Source organism: Colobus angolensis, unplaced genomic scaffold (assembly GCF_000951035.1).
Source record: "Colobus angolensis palliatus isolate OR3802 unplaced genomic scaffold, Cang.pa_1.0 Scaffold135, whole genome shotgun sequence".
Lineage (NCBI taxonomy): Eukaryota > Metazoa > Chordata > Mammalia > Primates > Cercopithecidae > Colobus > Colobus angolensis.
The window spans coordinates 1188402-1209359 of NW_012114433.1; the positions used below are offsets into that span (position 1 = coordinate 1188402).

The 20958-nt window shown below is 39.0% G+C and overlaps 1 protein-coding gene across 2 annotated transcripts in view; it reads left to right on the top strand.

Moving 5' to 3' along the window:
• Positions 1-20958, top strand: part of ATP9B (ATPase, class II, type 9B) — a 290892-nt gene that overhangs the window by 58959 nt on the left and 210975 nt on the right. For both annotated transcript variants that reach the window (XM_011934361.1, XM_011934362.1), the window contains exon 6: positions 14685-14743. In XM_011934361.1, the coding sequence (XP_011789751.1) occupies positions 14685-14743 (59 nt within the window). The remainder of the gene's footprint in view (positions 1-14684; positions 14744-20958) is intronic.

Consider the following 20958-nt stretch of genomic DNA (forward strand, 5'->3'; position numbering starts at 1 on the left):
GCGCCCGGTGTATGTCCAGTTTTCTACAAAAAACGTTACAAAGTATGCAACAAAGCAAAGTGTGGCCCACTCCCAGAAGAAGGTAATAGTAGCTGCCCCTGAGGAAAGCCAGACATCAGACTTAGGAGAGAAAAAGTTTAGATCAGCCGACTTAAGTGTGCCAAGGTGCTCAAGGAAATCATGGGGATATTGCTTAAAAGGTATTAGGAGAATGATGTAAGAACAAGTAGAGGATAATCTAAAGGAAGCAAACAAATTCTGGCACTGACAAGTATAGTAAGTGAAAACAAACACTAGAGGGTTTCAGTAGCAGAATTGAGCACACCAGAGAATCAGTGAACTTAAGCCTAGGTCAATGGTACTTCTCTAGTTTGAGGAGCAGAAAGAATGGAAAAAAAAAAAAAAAAAAGCAGCTCTTAAGAGACCTATGGGACAGCATCAAGCATACCAAATACACATGATAGAGATGCAAGAAGGCGAGGAGAAAGAGGACAGAGAAAATACATGAAGGGATAACAGCCAAAAACTTTCTAAATTTGATAAAAGACATTAATCTGTACATTGAGGTAGTACAGCAAAGCCCATGAAGGATAACATGAGAAAAATCCATAATGAGATCCATAACCAAGCAGCTGACACCCACAGACTAAGAGGACACCCTGAAAGCAGAGAGAGAGAGAAATAACTGGTCACACACAAAGGACCCTCAGTAGGATTTATCAGAAGCCATGGGGGTCTGAAGGCATTGGGGCGACATTTTTAAAATGGTGAGAGAGGAACAACAAAAAAAACCTGTCAACTAAGAATTCTGGCCGGGTGCGGTGGCTCAAGCCTGTAATCCCAGCACTTTGGGAGGCCGAGACGGGCGGATCACGAGGTCAGGAGATCGAGACCATCCTGGCTAACACGGTGAAACCCTGTCTGTACTAAAAAATGCAAAATACTAGCCGGGCGAGGTGGTGGGCGCCTGTAGTCCTAGCTACTCGGGACGCTGAGGCAGGAGAATGGCGTAAACCCGGGAGGCGGAACTTGCAGTGAGCTGAGATCCGGCCACTGCACTCCAGCCTGGGCGACAGAGCAAGCCTCCGTCTCAAACAAAACAAAACAAAACAAAACTAAGAATTCTGTATCTGGTAAAAGTGTCATTCAGAAATGAAGAAGTTTTCTGGGCCTGGTGGCTCATGCCTGTAATCCCAGCACTTTGGGAGGCCGAGGCAGGTGGATTTCCTGAGGTCAGGAGTTCGAGACCAGCCTGGCCAATGTGGTGAAACCCTGTCTGTACCAAAAATACAAAAATTAGCTGGGCATGGTGGCATGCACCTGTAATCCCAGTTAGTCAGGAGGCTGAGGCAGGAGAATCGCTTGAACCTGGGAGGCAGAGGTTGCAATGAGCTGAGATCGTGCCACTCTAGCCTGGGTGAAAGAGCAAGACTCTATCTCAAAAAAAAAAACCAAAAAGAAGTTGTTAAGACATTCACAGATAAACAAAAGCGAATACGCTTTCGTGCATCTAAGGGCATTATCAAAAATGTAAAAAGAAAGAATGAGAGAAAATTGTATATCTGATAAGGATCCAGTATCCTGGATACATAAAGAACGCTTAACAATTTCAACATCAGAAAGATAATCCAATTAGAAAATAGACAAAGGACCTGAGGAGACAGTTCTCCGAAGAAGATATACAGATGGCCAACATGCATGTGAAATGATAGTCAACAGCCTTGGACCATAGGGAAATGCAAATCTGTGTGAGACATCACCATACACCACTAGGTTGGCTATAATTTTAAAAATATAGAATATTGCGTGCTGGAGAGGATCTGGAGAAATTGGAATGTTTGCACATTGCTTGTGGGAACAAAGTGGTTCAGCAACTGCGGAAAACACACTTTCAGTTTCTCAAATAGTTAAAAAGAATTTAAAGCAGGGGCCCAGTGTTTATTTAGTGTTTATTCACTATTCACAATAACCAAAACGTGGTAATAGCCCGGATGTTCACTAAAAGATGAGTGGATAAACAAATGGATAGCAAATTGAGAAATCATGAAGGGTTGCTACATGCTACAACCGGGGTGAACCCCAAAAACATTATGCTATGTGGAAGAAGCCAGATGCAAAAGGTCCCATACTGTGTGACTTCATCTATATGAAATATCCACAATTGGTAAATTAGTAGAGATAGACTGCCGATTGGAGGTGGTCATGGACGAGCGGAAGAAGGGAGCACGAAGCATCTGCCTAATGGGCATTGGGTTTCGTGTTTTGGTGATGAAAATGTTTTGGGACTTGATAGAGTTGGTCGCACAACATCGTGAATACAGTCAGTGCCACTGAATGATGCACTGTAAAACGGCTTTTTATGTTATGTTAGTTTCACCCCAAAATGGCATAAAATGTTCAAGAAGACATTCTGCTGTTACGTCTTTTGTACGTCTGTGATACTTGAACTTCAAGTACTTTAAAAATAATTTTCAGTATGTTTATTTCAAATGTACATGAAAATTTACCATTTAAAAAAGCCATCATTGCTGGTCATCTAAGAAGTAGAAGTTTCACATGTCACTAATGATAATGACAGCTACTTTTTGACTTCCTTGTGTGTGTCAGATAACATTCAGAGTACTAGTTCTCATATCCAGCATCGTCCAAAGGGGAGTTGATGTGCTCTCCAATTTCTAGATGAGAAACCTGTGGTTTGTGAACTATTTGCCCTGAGTCACAGTAGTTTTAGGTAGAGCTGGTGCTTGAACCTAGGTCGTCTGACTCCAATCCAGTGTTCTTTCAGCTGTGGCACACTGCTTCATGGCTGGTGGTTCTCATACAGATGTTTGATGAGTAAAACCGGTAGTGTTAAAAAATGCATCAGTTTAGCTTGTTATTGAGCACAGTTTAGAATTTATTTTTTCGTTAAGAATGTTTGCTGTTGGCCGGGCGCGGTGGCTCAAGCCTATAATCCCAGCACTTTGGGAGGCCGAGATGGGCGGATCACGAGGTCAGGAGATCGAGACCATCCTGGCTAACACGGTGAAACCCCGTCTCTACTAAAAAATACAAAAAAAGCTAGCCGGGCGAGGTGGCGGGCGTCTGTAGTCCCAGCTACTCGGGAGGCTGAGGCAGGAGAATGGCGTAAACCCGGGAGGCGGAGCTTGCAGTGAGCTGAGATCCGGCCACTGCACTCCATCCCGGGCGACAGAGCGAGACTCCGTCTCAAAAAAAAAAAAAAAAGAATGTTTGCTGTTTACCTCCTCCTCAGTTTCCAGTATTTCACAGTTACCTCTTTGAATGGCGTTGATGGCAGCCTCCTTGTGTGACTGACTTTCTGTGGTTTGCTGAACCGTATTTACAGCATTTGGACTGTTATTTTGGAGTTCTCAAGCATACACTTATAGAAGTAAACTGGAGGAATGTTCTCTGTTACTTTTTTCTTTTGAAAAGGAAAGCCACTTATACATTGCTTTGTTTGGAAGCAGAAAATATTTTAACCAGTATATTATCACAGTCACACATATTTTGAGTTATCTTGTGTTTTATTTTCTGACACTTTTTTGGGTGTAGGACTTTTCTATGTATGTTGCTGTTACTTTACTTTCTTCTTGTTTATGGCTGCTTGTTTTTGTTTTGTTTTGTTTTGTTTTTAGTAGAGACAGGGTTTCACCATGTTGGCCAGGTTGGTCTCAAACTCCTGGCCTCAAGTAATCCACCCCTCTCAGCCTCTCAGAGTGCTGGGATTACAGGTGTGAGCCACTATGCCTGGCCTTTCTTGAAGTGTACTTAAATCATTTTTGTTTCTGTGGTCTAACATCTGAGCAGCGTTTGGAAAGAATCCATCCCAGTATTTCATTTAGGAACATTCAGTATACATCATGGTATTAGATTGGTGCAAAAAATAGTTGCACCAAGTAATTTTGTCATTGGAACTAATAGCAAAAACTGCAATGACTTTTGCACCAACCTGTATTTCTACTATGTAATGATATTTCACGAGCACTTTCCATTTATTATCTCATATTTTTAGTTCTCTGTGGCTGGACCAAGGTAGATATACTCAGGCATGGCCACATAGACTCAGGAGTGGTTATAAACATACATATACACACACTCAAGTAGATATATAAACTCATTACCACTGTTTTTTCTCAGGTCACCCTTAGAGGGTCTGCATGAATTCATTTCTACATGATATGTTGACTACAAGTCTTTCCATCCTTCCTTTTCACTTGATATGTGTGTGCCACCTCCAAGTCTAACCAGTGCTTCTAACCAGGGAGATACTTCTTAGTCACTAAAGCCGACTGAGGTCTGACCCCCGCAGCCCTTGAACAGCCCTTAGCTGGGCCTGGCTGATGGGACTTGACCGGTGAGGCCTGCAGCTCCTGGCCTGGCTCCAGCTCTGGCTCCAGCTGTCTGTTCTGCCTGAAATGGGAAATGGACTCCTCACTGCTGTTACTGCTCCATCTTTCCTTGGCAGTAGCCCTTTCCTTTCAAAGTAAAAAGTATTTTCAAAAAGTGAATCTGATGCCATTTTATGGCTTAGAACCCTTGAGTCACATGTGACTCTCCAACTCCCTGTGGCCTGGCTCTGGCTGCCTGCTCCAGCTCCTGTGATTTCTGAGGTGTGGTTGTACTGGTTTTTCCTTTAGTTCCTTGAGTAGGCCTCTCCTTCTCCCTCTTAGAGACTGGCTTTTAAAGTAATAGCCACTCTGTCTAGGGGTTCTTGTTCTGTCCTGTACCGTTTGGCCACCTCCTGCTCAAAACTTCAGGTTTTATTAAAAGATTATCTTAGAGAGGTCTGCCTCGATTTCTTCAAATGTTACTCCCCACCTCAACCCACACATACGTCCCATGGCACCTATACCTCCCTGTGGGAAGTGGCATTACTCTGAAGACTACTTCAATTCCTGGACTCTCAGTTTCATGAGCATGGGGTTCTGGTTTCCCCTAGAGTGAGCAGAGTCATTGGCACGTGGTGAGCACTCAGTAAACAGAGAGAGTCAAGAAAGAAAAAAGTTCCAGATCTAGATGAAAGTGCTGAATCCGGTCTAAGGCCAGGGGGCTGCCCTGTGAGGTGGCACCAGTTTGCGTTTCCGTTGTGCCCACAAATGTCCTTCCGACACCCTTGCCCACTCACTCCAGTTAAAAAAAAGTCATTGTTCATTTGTGATCTTTTATAAATTACTTATTTAATACCTTTTGTTTCTGTTTTTACCTTCTTACATTTTTACCTTATTACAATTTTTCTACTAAAAGGAATTTGCCTTTGTCACATGTAGCAAATATTTTTACCTTGACTTATTTTTTAAAAATCATTTTTCTTGGATGTAATATATAATTTTTATATAATTTAAATCTCCTGATCTTTTGTGATTTTTACTTTAATCTTAGAAAGTCTGTTCATTCCCAATATAAGTGAGTTTTGTGTTTTCATAAAGTGTTTCTGGATTTTCATTTTTTGTAGTTAAGTTTTACTGCATTCGTAATTTTACACTTAAGATGTATACTATGTGGAGAAGGGACCTTTCTTTTCCTTTTTTTCCCCACAAATGCTCAGCAGTTGTTTTGAAACCATGTTTAAAGTTAGCAGAGTTCTTCCCCAAACCTTTGAGACTTAACCAGGTTTCTTGTCCAAGGACTCGGAATATGAGCTGCCTCCCCTGAACCTGTTCCTCTCTGCCTGAGCACAGTATAGGCCTTGTGTGCACCAGGACTGACCTCAAGATGAATTTTATGTTTTATGTTACTTAACATGAAAAGCCCCAGACTCCAAGTCATCCTTCAGATTCTCCATTTTAATCACCATGGGATAGTGTGTATCTTTATTCTTACCCTTGGTCTTTTTTCACTGAGTTTCCAGAATTCACATTCTTTTTTTCCTTCATAACCTGAAGCTTTTCTATCTATAGATTCCTCTCTGAATGTGCCTTCCTGCTGTCACTAAACTGTGGCTCTATTCTGAGGGCCCACATCCTAAACAGACTCTTGGGTGGCCCTAGTTTTGGCTCCTGTGGCCTTAGTGCCGCTCCACCTGCAGGTAGGCCCTCTCTCTAGCTCATTCTCTTTCGTGCCCGGACTCCAGTTATTTTTCAACCTCCAGTTTATTGACTTTGCATCCTTTCTACCATCCCTAGCCCCTTCGATCTTCTATTTGAAGAAGTCCAGTTGGTCGATTTTATTTATGATTGTGCTTTTGTTTTTCTAAGAACTCTTTACCTAACCCACGTTTACAAATGTTTCCACTGTTTCTCCTGTTTTCTTCTAGAAGTTTTTTAGTTTTAGGATTATACTTATGGATATCCATTTTGAGTCTGTTTTTGTCTACTGTGCAGAATATGGGTGTTTTTTGTTTTTTTTTTTGCATGTGGACATTCAGTTGTTGTCAGTACTGTTTTTTGAAAAAGTGATCCTTTTTCTACTGCATTGTCTTTGAACTCTTCAGGTGAGTTTACCTCTGGACTCTCTGCTCCACTGATCTGTTTGTCTGTCCGTAAACATCATGCTCTTTTGGTTCCTGTTGCTTTATCATAAGTTTTGAAATCAAGCCCCAGCCTGTGTTCTTCATTTTTGGTTGTTTTTCTCGGTTGTAGGCCTATGACTTTGGTCATCGGCTTGCCAGTTTCGAAAAAAAAGCTTTCTGCAGTTTTGAATGGGATTTCTTTGGATCTGTAAATCCATTTGGCAGAGAACTGACATTTAAATAGTATTTACTCTTTTGACCCATGTGTGAAATGCATCTTTCCTTTTAAAATTCTTTTCTCAGCAGTGTTTTGTTGCGTTTTGGGGGTTAGTTGTCTTTTATCTCTGCTTTGAAGATTTTGTTCATGGTTTTGAGCGATTTGTTTATGATGTGCCTATGTGTAATTTTCTTTATGTTTTTATGCTTGGGGTTCATTTAACTTTTTGAGTCTGTGGGATGTAAGTTTCATTAAATATGGAACGTATTTAGCCTTTATTTCTTCAAATATTTTTTTCTTCCCTCTCCAATGTCAAGGTTTCCAGTTACACCTGTGTTAGACTGTTCAAGGTAGTGACACTCATGGATGTTTTTAAATTTTTCTTTAAAATTCTTTTTCTGTTTTATTTTGCACAGTTCTATTGCTGTTATTCAGATTCACTATTCTTTCCTTCCAGAATGTCTGTTCTGTTGTGTGTTAGTCTGTTCTCAGGCTGCTAATAAAGACACACCTAAGACCAAGTAATTTCTAAGAAAAGAGGTTTAATTGGCTCACAGCTCAGCATGGCTGGGGGAGGCCTCAGGAAACTTAGAACCATAGAGGAAGGAGAAGCAAAAACGTCCTTCACATGGTGGCAGCAAGAAGTGCTGTGCAAAGAGGGGAAAAGCCACTTACAAAACCATTAGAACACACTATCATGAGAATAGCATGAGGGTAACCGCCCCATGATTCATTTACCTCCCCCCGACCCCGGCTCCCTCTGACTGCAATTAAAGATGAGAGTTGGGTGGAGACACAGCCAAATCATGTCATACTGTTAATTTCATTTGTTGTGTTTTTTTATCTCAAGCGTTGTTGTTTTTGTGTCTGGAAGTTTGATTTGGGTCTTTTTTGTATCTTTCATGTCTTTAACTTTCTGATCATTGGAACACAGTTTTCATAGCTGTTTTCATGTCCGTGTCTGCTAATTTTAACATTTGTGTCCGTTGTGGGTCACTTTTGGTGGAATGTTTTTTCTCCTCTTGTGGGTCATCTTTTCTTGCTTCTTTGCATGCCTATTAATTTTTTATTGGATGTCAAACATTGTGAATTTTGCCATTTTGGGTGGTGGATATCTTGATATTCCTGCACATACTGTTGAGTATTGTTGTGGGATGCTGTTGAGCTACTTGGATAGGCCTTGCTTTGTGACATCATTGGACAGGTCTGGGGCATGCTCCATGGGGTTGGTTATTCCCCAGCGTGAGGCCAGACGTTGTCTGTGAGCCATGGGCTTCTCCAGTCTGGCTGGAAGGGCACTTTGTGAACATGGGCATTCTCTGTTCTTTTGGATATCCCCCTGTCACTGCCTTCCTTTCTGGACACTCACTTTTTCTCAGCATCCAGGCATGTTCTCTTTCAGGAGCTCTGCTCTGACCCTTCCTTCAGCCTGCATGCTCTGTCTTAGACGCCTGTTCATGGCCTCCCCACTGTTTCCTGACTCCTGGCTCCAATGCCTCCTTTTCTAGGAGTCCCCTCCTAACCCTGCAACAGTCACAAATGCCCACCTTTGCCCTCCGCCAGCATCCTGTGCCGTGTGCTCTGCCCTCATCTTTCCATAGCACCTGCTACATTCCAGCATGCCATTACACCCTTTAAACGTGTGCCATTGTCACTAGTGTAGTACAGGCACCTGCAGTAGGAACTGGAATGTAGTAGGTGTTGAGGAAATGGGTTAAGTACTGTCTTCAGATTTTGTGGGGGTTTCCTGTACTTCTTTCTTGAAGTATGTTCTGAGTGCTTTAATACATTTTAGGATTTCATCCATTTGAATTTGCTTTTGTGGAGCGTTTTACAGCCAAGAGTAGTAATGCCATCTACATCATAAGATAAATTGTAACTTTTTGTTAAACTCGAATTTTTACCAGTATTCACTTTTATTAGGTAAGAAATTTTAGAATTAGCTAGAAGATAACAGTAATTTTGTTCAACTCAGTTTCATGGAATTATTATTAGGAACATTTATGTGAAATATGTGGATGTTGTGGCCTGCAAAGAAACGAATACACTCAAGTGACACAGTTTTGCATGAGCAGGCTCAGGCCTGGACCTCAGTGTTTTTGACTTACATTTCAGAGCACCCTTGCAAGCGGAATGGAGAGGAATCCTAGTTTGTTCACTCAGCCACTTCATCACAAAATGTTTGTTGTGTACCTGCTTAGGGCTTTGGCACATCCCATTTACTTACTTAAACAATATGCCTCAAACTCTACAGAGACACATGGATGTGAGTAATTTGGCAATGAGACTACCTGCTTTTGCAGTTGAAGGTCTTAGAGATCTAAGTTTTGTTTACTTTGATCAGCATATTTATTTAGTTTAAATGTGAGGTGGTAAACTATCATCTCAACTAAATTTGTTTATAGAAAAGTAAGTTATACTATATTTCACTTTAATGGATGGATATTAAGATTTAATGATTAATTACTAGAAATATTAGAACCTTCTGTTCATTATTGTTGTTCTTGCATTTAAAAAAAATCAGTATTGCCTGGGTGTGGTGGCTCATGCCCGTATTCATAGCTCTTTGGAAGGCTGATGTGGGTGGATTGCTTGAGCTCAGAAGTTTGAGACCAGTCTGAGAACACGGTGAAATCTCATCTCTACAAAAAATACAAAAATTAGCCAAGTGTGGTGGTGCGTACCTGTAGTCCCATCTGCTCCAGAGGCTGAGGTGGGAGGATCACCTGAGCCAGGGAGGTTGAGGCTGCAGTGAGCCATGATTGTGCCACTACAAACTGGGTGACAGAAAATAATTTTAAAAAGTTACTTATCTACCAGTCTTATACCTTGTGTGTGTGTGTGTTTGGATAGAAATACGTTTTTATCCTTAGTTGCTAGTATCTGTGTGTAGTAGGTCTTTGCTGTGTGCTTTAATCCATTATGACGTGGACTCATTTTAACTACTTAAGGACTAGAATGGTTGTAAATTCCTCTGATTTTAAAATCGGTTAATTTTTTTATAGTAAATCCACAAATCAGTAGTGTGGTCATTTGTTATCATTATCAGTCTGTTCTGTACATAATCATGTGTGCTGGACTTTGACACAACTGCAGTGCGGTGGATGGGGTTTACAGCAGCGTCACCGCAAACATGTGGCTCCCTCCTCGTGCTGTGGTGGCATGTCGGCTACTGCATCACTGGGACAGGAAGAATTTTTCAGCTCCATTATCATCTTATTTTCCCCAAAGTGGCTCTATTTTATTTTGTTTTTATTTTATTTTTTAAATTTTTGTGAGTACATAGTAGGTATATATATTTGTGGGTTACATGAGATATTTTGATGCAGGCATTCAATGGGGAATAACCACATCAGGGTAAATGGGGTATCCGTGCCCTCAAGCATGTATCCTTTGTGTTACAAACAATCTACTTACACTCTTTTAGTTATTTTAAAATGTACAAGTATTTTTGACTGTAGTCACCTTGTTGCTCTAGCAAATACTGTCTTATTCATTCTTTCTATTTTTCGGTACCTAGTAACCATCCCTGCTTCCCCCAACAACTCCCACTAACCTTCCCTGCCTGTGGTAATCTCTAGTCTCTGTCTCCATGAGTTTAATTTAATATGGGTAAATTTTGGATATGCATTTGGAAAGAAGAAACTACATGTCGTAAAAGTATATTTCAGTTACACTTTAAACCTATCATAGGATCTGAAATTTAGTGGATATTCAGATACTTAAATATTGATAGCATTTTAAGCACATTATTTACAGGTGTATATAAAGTATTACTGGTGTTTATGTGGGTTATTTGCTGTGTAATTAATTCTGGGAAGGGAGGGTTTCAATCCAAGGGAGCAAGTGCTGGGAGCTTCTGCGAGTCAGTAGAGGGCACCTTACAGTGGAGGGACGAGCTTCCTGGTGAGGTAGAGCCGCGGCCAACAGAGATGGAGGAGCCAATTGGTAAAGCCTGGCAGTTAACTTAGGGTCCGTTTTGAGGAACTTACAGTTTTTGATACAAATATGATTATCTTCTAAATAATTATCATAGAATGGAATTTTTTGGGGGGATAAACACAGTCCTTAGTTTTTTCAACTCATTCATTTGGAATTAGGGAAATTATGATGTTATATTTTCTTTACACAGGCAGAAATTAATGACTGGTAGTGGGGTTGGTGGGCAAGGTTATATGTTTAAGAAGCATTGGCTTAAGAATAGGTAGTTATGGCTGGGTGTGGTGGCTTACACCTGTAATCCCAGGACTTTGGGAGGCTAAGGCGGGTGGATCATCTGAGGTTAGGAGTTCAAGACAAGCCTGGCCAACATAGCGAAACCCTATCTCTACTGAAAATACAAAACAAAATTAGCCGACCGTGGTGCGGGTGCTTGTAATCCCAGCTGCTCGGGAGACTGAGGCAGGAGAATCGCCTAAACCCAGGAGGTGCAGGTTGCAGTGAGCCGAAATTGCGCCACTGCACTCCAGCCTGGGCAACAAGAGCGAAACTCCGCCTCAAACAGCAACCAAAAAAAAAAAAAAAGACTATGTAGTTATTTGATATACATTTGCATCTTTCTCAGAGGAGCCTATAGAACTTGTTCATGGGAGCAAGTGAGATGAATGCTTTTCCTCTATGAGAAAAAACCCACTGAATACTAGTATGTTTCTGAAGAATAATGGAAGGGAACATTTATCGTAGAAAGATGTACTGGAAATATTTAATTGAAATAGTTTAGAGAGCAGAAAGTACTGTTGTTACCTTACTTGGTGACACCGTTTGGCTGCGTCCCCACCCAAATCTCATCTTCACTTACAGTTCCCATAATCCCCATGTGTCATGGGAGGGATGCAGTGGGAAGTAATTCAGTCATAGGGGCGGTTACCCCCATGCTGTTCTTGTGATGGTGGGTGAGTTCTCGTGAGATCTGATGGTTTTATAAGGGGCTTTTCTCCCTTTGCTCGGCACTTCTCCTTGCTGTCACCATGTGAAAAAGGACGTGTTTGCTTTCCCCTCGCCATTATTGATTGTAAGTTTTCTGAGACCTCCCCAGTTATGCTGACCTGTGAGGCAATTAAACCTCTTTCCTTTATAAATTACCCAGTTTAGGGTCTGTCTTTATTAGCAGTGTGAGAACGGACTAATATACTTGGTAATAGTCACTATTAACTAGTTCATTAAAAAACAAAAAGCTGATAATACATGACTTACTGAATGTGCATTTGATAGTATATTGAATAGGTAGTTTTAAGATAAAAAATGTCATTAGATTTAAATGCTAGCATTTACATTGAAATATCTTTGCTGCTGTATTTAGAGCTTCCTTCTCTATCAAGTGCAGCTCTGAGATTATTAAATGTTGAGTGTCCATTTCATAAACACTTTGTGTCGTTGATTGCTCTGTAGGATTATTGAGGCCAGGTGACTGACAGTTGTGTGTTTTGTATGTGCACAGTGACTCTTAAAATTGAGAGATTTGTTCTGTTGTTACCAGACTCTCTCAAATATGATATTACTATATTACTAGGATCAGTTGTTAGCTCAGTTAACAAAGTGTTGGCCAGAAATCAAATACTTAATGTAAGTGTGGGTTGTTAGAATGTGGCAGCAAAGATAATTCGTGCTGGACCTTCACTGGTGGACAGGTCTGTGAAAGTGGGTAATTTTCCTCCTGTGTCTTCTCTGTCCAGTGCCCTAAATGTTCTTTGGCAAAGAGGACAGCAAATCAGTTATTCAGGATGCTAGGACTTGATAACAGTGTGATCATTTTTTCAAAATTTAGATATGTGTACTTTGAGCAGATACATAAGGCAGATGGTCATACAATTTTGTTACTGTACTCTGTTTAGCTTTCTAATACTTTGTTCATAGTGTAATATTAACATTTTGAGAACTTTTTATGCTGTATTTTATCATAAACTTTTTTCCTTAAACAGGTAATTGAAGATAATTTCCATAGAAATGAATCATAATCACTATATGCCTGAAAATTAAAGGCTCTTAAATATATTCTCTCTCTTTACCGTGTTACAGAATAATAAATCTTTCAGAAATGTTACATCTTGATTACAGAGTCAAAAAGGATATGTTTTATCTTCAAAATGTTTTAAAATTGTCTACTGTATTGTGTGTTATGACTATAGTATTTCCTTTTCTCTCCTTTTAAAATGTGTTGATTTCAGAGAACGTGAAAAAAATACAAGGAAGGAAGGGTGGATTGGATAGGCAGGAGAGAGAGTGAAATTAGATGATGAAGTAGGAACTGTAGGTCAGTGGGGCGTCTCTACTGCCAGATGCTTTGCTATGAAAAGCGTAGCAGTGGGGGTGGAGGCCTGAAGCCTGAGTGACCGTGCTCACAGGAATTAAAGTGGACATTGTTTTGTGAATCTGTTTTCTGGTTGTGTGTAGGCATATACTTAGTGGTTTTAAAGCTACATTAAGATTTGTTTCACACATAATTCTAAAGAGCATTGCTATTTTATAATATAAATAAAAATAGCTTCAGCGCTTATTGGCTTATATAATTGAGGCATGTAGAAAAAAATCAACATAATGCATATAAAAGTTTTGATATCTCCAAAGCAGATCTTTAGGAACAATGTGATACTACTGAAATACAGCTGCTTTAAGAGGTGTTTGGGAAATAAGATCTTTTAATAAGATCTTTAATAATAATAATAAGATCTTTAATAATAAAGATCTTTAATAATAATAATATAATAATAATAATATAATAATAATAAGATCTTTAATAATAAAGATCTTATTAAAGATCTTTAAATCTTTAAAGTCAGTGTAACGAGTGTGATGTTAGTTTTTGATAGTTGTCAACATAAACCGAATGTAAAAGGAAGGAACATTTTCCCTTGTTAGGACGGTAATTTCAAAAATGTAAAAATTAATACACAAGGCCATTGCTAGTCATGAGAGAGTGAGATGGATAGAGTGAGGAAGTGAGGGAAGGAGGTTGGGGGAGGCCCAGAGGGAGAAAGAGGGACAGATACAGAGAGAAGGGGAGGAAGGGAGAGAATGAATTTGCCTGTTTTGTTACCTAAGTATGTCTCAAATTATGCATGCAACATTCATCTACTCTACATCCTATTATGCATGATATTTTATAGATATTTAAGTATATATGAAACTTTATCAATGACTGTTCTACGTTAGATATTTTGTAGATAAGAATTTATTCACATAGATAAATCACTTTTAGTAATAAAGCTTTAGATATAACTTTTTCAGTCCTCTCCTGTGTTGGTAAAGCTATTAATAGAGGCTGATTTTATATATAATTTGCTTTATTTCTTTTTTGGTCAGTTATGTGCTAATTAATGCCATTTATGATATTAACTTAAGGAGTTTTTTTTTTTTTTTTAGACAAAGTCTCGCTCTGTACCCCAGGCTGGAGTGCTAGTGGCCGGATCTCGGCTCACTGCAAGCTCCGGCTCCTGGGTTTATGCCATTCTCCTGCCTCAGCCTCCCGAGTAGCTGGGACTACAGGTGCCCGCCACCTCGCCAGGCTAGTTTTTTGTATTTTTTTTAGTAGAGACGGGGTTTCACTGTGTTAGCCAGGATGGTCTCAATCTCCTGACCTCGTGATCCGCCCGTCTTGGCCTCCCAAAGTGCTGGGATTACAGGCTTGAGCCACTGCACCCGGCCTAACTTAGGATTTTTACATCTCTGTGTTAAGTTTTAATTATGCTTAAATCATTTAGTAATATTTCTGATCATTGTTGACTTGACTTGGAACTGAAACAATGACAAAACATGGTAATAACCTTCTGAGTGTTGTCCCCTTTTAATTTACTATGAAGAAATTCTCCCTCTGTGTTTTTATTGGGACATAAAAAGTTGTGTTTGGAAGTTTACTAAGAGAAGTTAATTATTAGTGACTGTCTGAAAGTATAAGTACAGGGAAATTTCTGAAGTATTTTTTTCTGCATCTTATTTCTAAAGTAATTATTTTTTAATTGAAAGTTGAACTTGGGTGTGCTATTGTTTCCTTGAGTTGACTGTACTTCTTCTTTTTTTAAGGTAAAGTGCAAGTTAAGAGTTCAGACATACAAGTTGGAGACCTCATCATAGTGGAAAAGGTTGATGAATTTTTAATATATTTTAGACCTATATATACTGGTTATTAATGTTTAGCCTGATTGCAAGTAACTTCTGAATTTGAAAGAAATTGTTTGAGACATATATTTTGAATCATAATATCCTTGTGTAAGATTTGTTGTATGTGAAGAAAAATCTAGATTTTTATATATTCTGTTTTGCTAAAGTATATTTCAGTGTGTACAAGCAGTCATATTTTTTTCTGAAATAAGATGGTTAACTGCTTAATGTTGCATCATCAAGATTATTTTATGTCATCACAGAATTGTATTCGAACCTATTTATTGTACTATGCTTCAGTTTTCAGAACTTCCTCCTACAGAGATAATCATCCCTCAATATCCATGAGAGAGTAGTTCCAGGACCCTGCCAAGGATACCAAAATCCACTGATGCTCAAATTTCTTATATAAAATTGCACAGTCTATGCATTAATAAATCCTCCGTATACTTTAAATCAGTGGTCCCCAACCTTTTCAGCACCAGGAACCAGTTTTATGGAAGACAATTTTTCCATGGACCAAGGTTCAGTGGGCTTGTTTTTGGGATGAAACTGTTCCACCTCAGATCATCAGGCATTAGATTCTCATGAGGAGTGTGAGCCTAGGTCCCTTTCGTGCGCAGTTCACAGTAGGGTTCGTGCTCCCATGAGAATCTAATGCTGCTGCTGATCTCACAGGAGGTGGAGCTCAGGAGGTAATGCTCCCTTGCCCTCCACTCTCCTCCTGCTGTACAGTGCCATTCTTAAAAGGCCCACGGTTAGGGACCTCTGCTTTAAATTATCTCTAGATGATTTATAGTACTTAATACGATGGAAATGCTATCTAAATAGTTATACAGTATTTTTTTATTTTTGTTTTCTTATTTTTTATTTTTATTTTTTTCCTGAATATTTTCTCTCAATGCTTGGTTGAATCCCCATCTGTGGAACCCGTGGATACAGAGGGCCAACTGTAGTTATATTACACATAATTATTGGATATGATTCATATGGTTAAAAAATTTAAGAGGGAAAAGTGAATAGAAGTAAAAGCATTACAAAAGAAAAAGTTTAGATCAATGTAGGAAGAAGCTGTAAGAAAAACATCAGGTCCGACGTGGAGATCGTCAGGGCTGCTGGTGGTGTGGAGAGTGACTGAAGGTGTGGGCTGCATGTCGGGGGAGCTGGTGGTATGGAGAGTGACTGAAGGTGCAGGCTGCATGCGCGGGGAGCTGGTGGTGTGGAGTGACTGAAGGTGCGGGCTTCACGTGGGGGGAGCTGGTGGTGGGGAGAGTGACTGAAGGTGCAGGCTGCATGTTGGGTGAGTGCATTCAGAGTGCTCTCATCTGCCTTGTCCCCGACCATATGAGTGCTGTGCGCAGGACACCTGTGTCTGTGTTAAGGGAGTTTGTTCTCAAGTGCTCTCATCTGCCTACTTCCATGACTGTGTGAGTAAAAAGAGCTCAGGTCATACACAGGAAGGGAGAAATTGGAAACCCAGGAACAAATATCAGAGGAAACCAACTGAAAACAAATAATAAAATGCAGACGTACATTCTAATGGTCTAAATACAGCAATCAAGAGACAGAATAGATAAAAAACACACCAAAAACCCAAGATGCATCTCTATGTTGTTTACACAAAAGTCTCTTCAAATATGGTGACATAGATAGGATGAAAGTAAAAGGATAGAAAAATATATACAATGTAAAATTAAACAAAAGTAGTAGGAGCTATATTAATGTCCAAGAAAGTGTACTTCAGAGTGAAGAAAATTACTACATACAAAAAGAGATATTATATAACAATAATAGGATTAATCCATCAGGAAGATACAATGATCCTAAAGTGGTACTCACCAAACAACAGATCCATAAAATTCGTGAATCAACAACTGTCAGAGCTGAAAAAAGTAGACAAGTCCAGTTACAAGTGGATACTTCAGCACCACCCTTCAGGCATTGGATAGAAGTAGTGGACAGACGCTCTGCAGGGATGTGGAAGATTTGCATAGGACCAACCAGCAGGAGTTGTCTAGCATGCATAGACCACTGTTCCTGTCAGTAGGAGAGAACACATTTATTTCAAGTGTCTATAGAACCTTCACCAAGATAAGACATGTTCTGTACCATAAACCTCAACAAATTGAAAAGAATTGAAATCACACAGAGTGTGTTCTCTCACTATAATAGAATTCTTAAAAATCAGTAACAAAGGCAACAGGAAAACTCTAAAACATGTGGAAAGTAAACAGCACACTTTGAATTAATTTATAGGATAGATAGTAAGTCTCAAGGAAACAATACATACAGCTGAATAAAAATGAAAATTCTGCATTCTGGAATAAGTGGGATGCATGTAAGGGCAGTGCTGGGATTAACTGTAGTATGAAACTCCTATGTGGAAATAAGCAGAGGTCTTGGGTCAGTAATCTAAATCCCTACTGCAAGAAACTAGGAGAAGACAGCAAAGTTAAACCAAGGCAAGCAGAAGGAAGGCAATAATAAAGATACAAGTAGAAGTCAGTAAAATGGAAAATAGGAAGATAAGACAGAAAATCAATGAATACAAAAGCTGGTTCTTCTAAATAAGTTAATAAAATTGATAAACCTCTAGCAAGCAAGACTGATCAAAATAAAAAGAATAATGTCACAAATCACCAGTATCAGTAATGAAATAGAGGCTTTCACTATAGGTCCTGCAGCCATTAAAAAGACAGTTACGAAATACTACAAACACCTTGATGCTCATAAATAGAAGAAATGGACAAATTCTTCTGAAACCATAAAGTATAAGAATTCAGTCAAAATGAAATAGATAGTATGAATAGTCCTGTAGCCAGTAAAGAAGCTGAATTAGTAATTTAAAGCTCTAGGAAGGAAATATCTAGGTCCAGGAGAATTCCTTAAAACCATTAAAGAAGACTTAGCATCAACTTCACACAGTTGTTTGCAGACAATAATTGAGAATGCTACACTACCCAACTCATTTTATGAGGTCAGGAATGTCTTTATCTCAACACCAGAAAATAAACAGTACAATAAAAGAAAACTACAGCCCAATTGATATCAGCAATATGTAAAGAAGAGTAATACATCACATCCCAGTACAGGTTGTTCCAGGTATGTAAATGTGGTTCAGCATTCTAAAATCAAGCAATGTAATTTGCCCTATCAACAGAATAAGGAAAAATCACGCAATCAGTTGTTGCAGGAAGATCATTTGACTTAACCCAACACTCATTCATGATAAAAACTTTGAGCAGGTTGGATTAGAGGGGGAATAACCATATCTTGTTTAAAAAGAATCTACAAAAAAACCTGTAGTCAACATCATACTTAATGGTGTAGGACTGAATACTGCCTCTCTGAGACTGGGGACAAGACAAGGATGTTTGCCGTTACTACTCTTATTCAATGGCACTTCTAGTCTGTAAGGCAAGAAAATAAAAGAGGGATTAGAAAAGAAATAAAAATGTCTCAATTTGCAGATGATATAACTATGTATACATGTACATAGATACATATACATATATGTTGAAAATCCCAATGGATCTATAGAAAATCTGGAACTAGTGAGTTCAACACAGTGTTGGGTTATAAGATCGATGCACAAATATGAACCTCATTTTTATATAATAACAACATGTGGGCACAGAAATTAAAAATGCAGTACTCTTACAGTCATTCTGTGAAAATGAAATCTATGCTGAAATTTACAATGTGTTGATAAAAGTAATTTAAGGAAACATATGTAAATAGACCCGTCTCTTTTCGATTGGAACATTCTACATTTCAGTTTTCCCAAAATTGTTCTGTATGCTTAATACCATTCCTATAAAAATCTCAGCAGGGTTTTTTTTTTCTTCTTATTTTTAAAGACATAGATAATCTTATTCTAAAATTAATTCGGAAAGGCACAGGTTGTAGAATAGCTAAACCAACTTTGACAAGGCAAATAAAGTGGGGGGAATCATCCTTCTTGATGTTAAGGCATATTACATGGTTACATTAGTCAACATAGTGTGGAAGGAGGATAGAAACAAAAGTTAACAAAACATTATAGGGAAACCAGAATTAGACAAAGGTGAAAATGATTAAGTGGAGAAAAGGTAGCCTTCTCAAATGGGACTGGGCATCCAGAGGCTAAAAAAAGAGGTCATGGACTCAGTGTAAAATGTGAAATTGCAAAACTTTTAGAAAAAAAAATATTTAGAATCTAGGGAGTGGAAAATATTTCTTAGAATTGACACCACAAGGACAATGTGTAAAAGGAAAACTTGATAAATTGCATATCATTAAAATTAAAACTGTGTGCCTTGTGAAAAACCATGTGAATACAATGAAAATCTACAGATGGAGAAAATATTTGTAAACCATATATTTGATGAAGATTTCTATCTGGAATATATAAAAACTCCTAAAACTTAACATTAAAAAAAAATTGAAATTAGAAAATGGGCAAAAGATTTCAAGAGACATTATGACAAAGATTTACAGATAGAAAATAAGCACATGGGCCAGGCACGGTGGCTCACGCCTGTAATCCCAGCACTTTGGAAGGCCGAAGGGAGCGGATCACGAGATCAAGAGATCGAGACCATCTTCGCCAACATGGTGAAACCCTGTCTCTACTGAAAATACAAAAAAATAGTTGGATGTGGTGGTGGGCGCCTATAGTCCCAGCTGCTTGGGAGGCTGAGGCAGGAGAATCACTAGAACCCGGGAGGTGGAGGCTGCAGTGAACCAAGATTGCGCCACTGCACTCCAGCCTGGTGACAGAGCGAGACTCTATCTCAAAAAAAATAAATAAATAAAATAAAAATAAACACATGAACAGGAATTCAACATCATTAGTCATCAGGAAATGCAAATTAAAACACAATGAAATATCAGTATGCATCTATCAGAACAGCTAAAATGAAAAAATGGTGACAGTACCAAATGTTGGAAACAATGTGAAGAATCGGATCACTTGTATATTGCTTGTGAAAATACGAATAATACAGTTATTCTGGGAAATCACTGGATTGTTTCTTTAAAAAAACTGTGTAGCCATCATACTACCCAACAGTTGCACTCCTGGATCTTTATCAGAGAAATGTTAAATTATGTTGATAAAAAAACGTGTGCAGGAATGTCTGTATCTACATTATTCACAGTAGCTCAATTCCAGAAAGTCTATATATCCCAGGTGGGTGACTGGTCAGAGAAGCAGCTGTGTGTTCACGCTGTGGCATGCGGTGTTAGGAGAACACAGGGCTCCTTGCTCTTGTGGTGCCCCTAGTCCTGAGGGGAAGGAAAAAGAAACAAAAGTGTCTAGTAATTGTTTGAAATTATCTAGTTTGTTTATGAGTGCTCCATAGAAAATAAGACGGAATAAGGACATAAAGAGTGTGAATATGAAATTAAAAAAAAAATACTTTTAAGGGCCGGGCATGATGACTCATACCTGTAATCCCAGCACTTCGGGAGGCCAAGGCAATAGGATCACATAAAGCTAGGAATTTGAGACCAGCCTGGACAACATAGACCAAAGTTTAAAGAATTAGCTAGGCACAGTGGCACATATCTGCTGTCCTAGCTACTTGGGAGGCTTAGTTGGGCCTGGGAATTCAAGGCTGCAATGAAACGTGATCATTGTTGAAACATATTAGAGACCAAAGTAAATGTAAAGACATTTCATGCCCATGGTTAGAAGTATTATGTTGTTCAAAAGGTGATGTTCCCTAAATTGATCTATAGATTCAGCGTTAATCCCTCTCAAAATCCCAGTTGATGTCTTTGCAGAAATTGACAAGCTGATTCTGAAATTCATATGGACATTGAAGGGACCCAGAATGGCCAAAACAATTTTGAAAAAGATGGACAAACTTTGAATATTTGTACTTCACTATTTCAAAACTTAATACAGATTTACAGTAATCAGCATTTACAGGAGCTAGCATTACATTGAGAATCCAGAAATAAACCCTGAAATTTATGGTTAATTGATTTTTGGCAAGAGTGCCTAGAAAATTTACCAAGGTGGGAGTGTGTTTGGATAGGCGCTTTTTTGGCCCCATGTTCTTTATGAGATACATCCATGTTGTTGTGTGTAGTTGTTACCCACCCATTTTGGGGTTATATAGTATGGTTTTTATCTGTTTTCCTGTTGATGGGTTTTTAGGTTACATGTAAGTTTTGCCTATCATGAAGGATACTTTTGTGTCATATT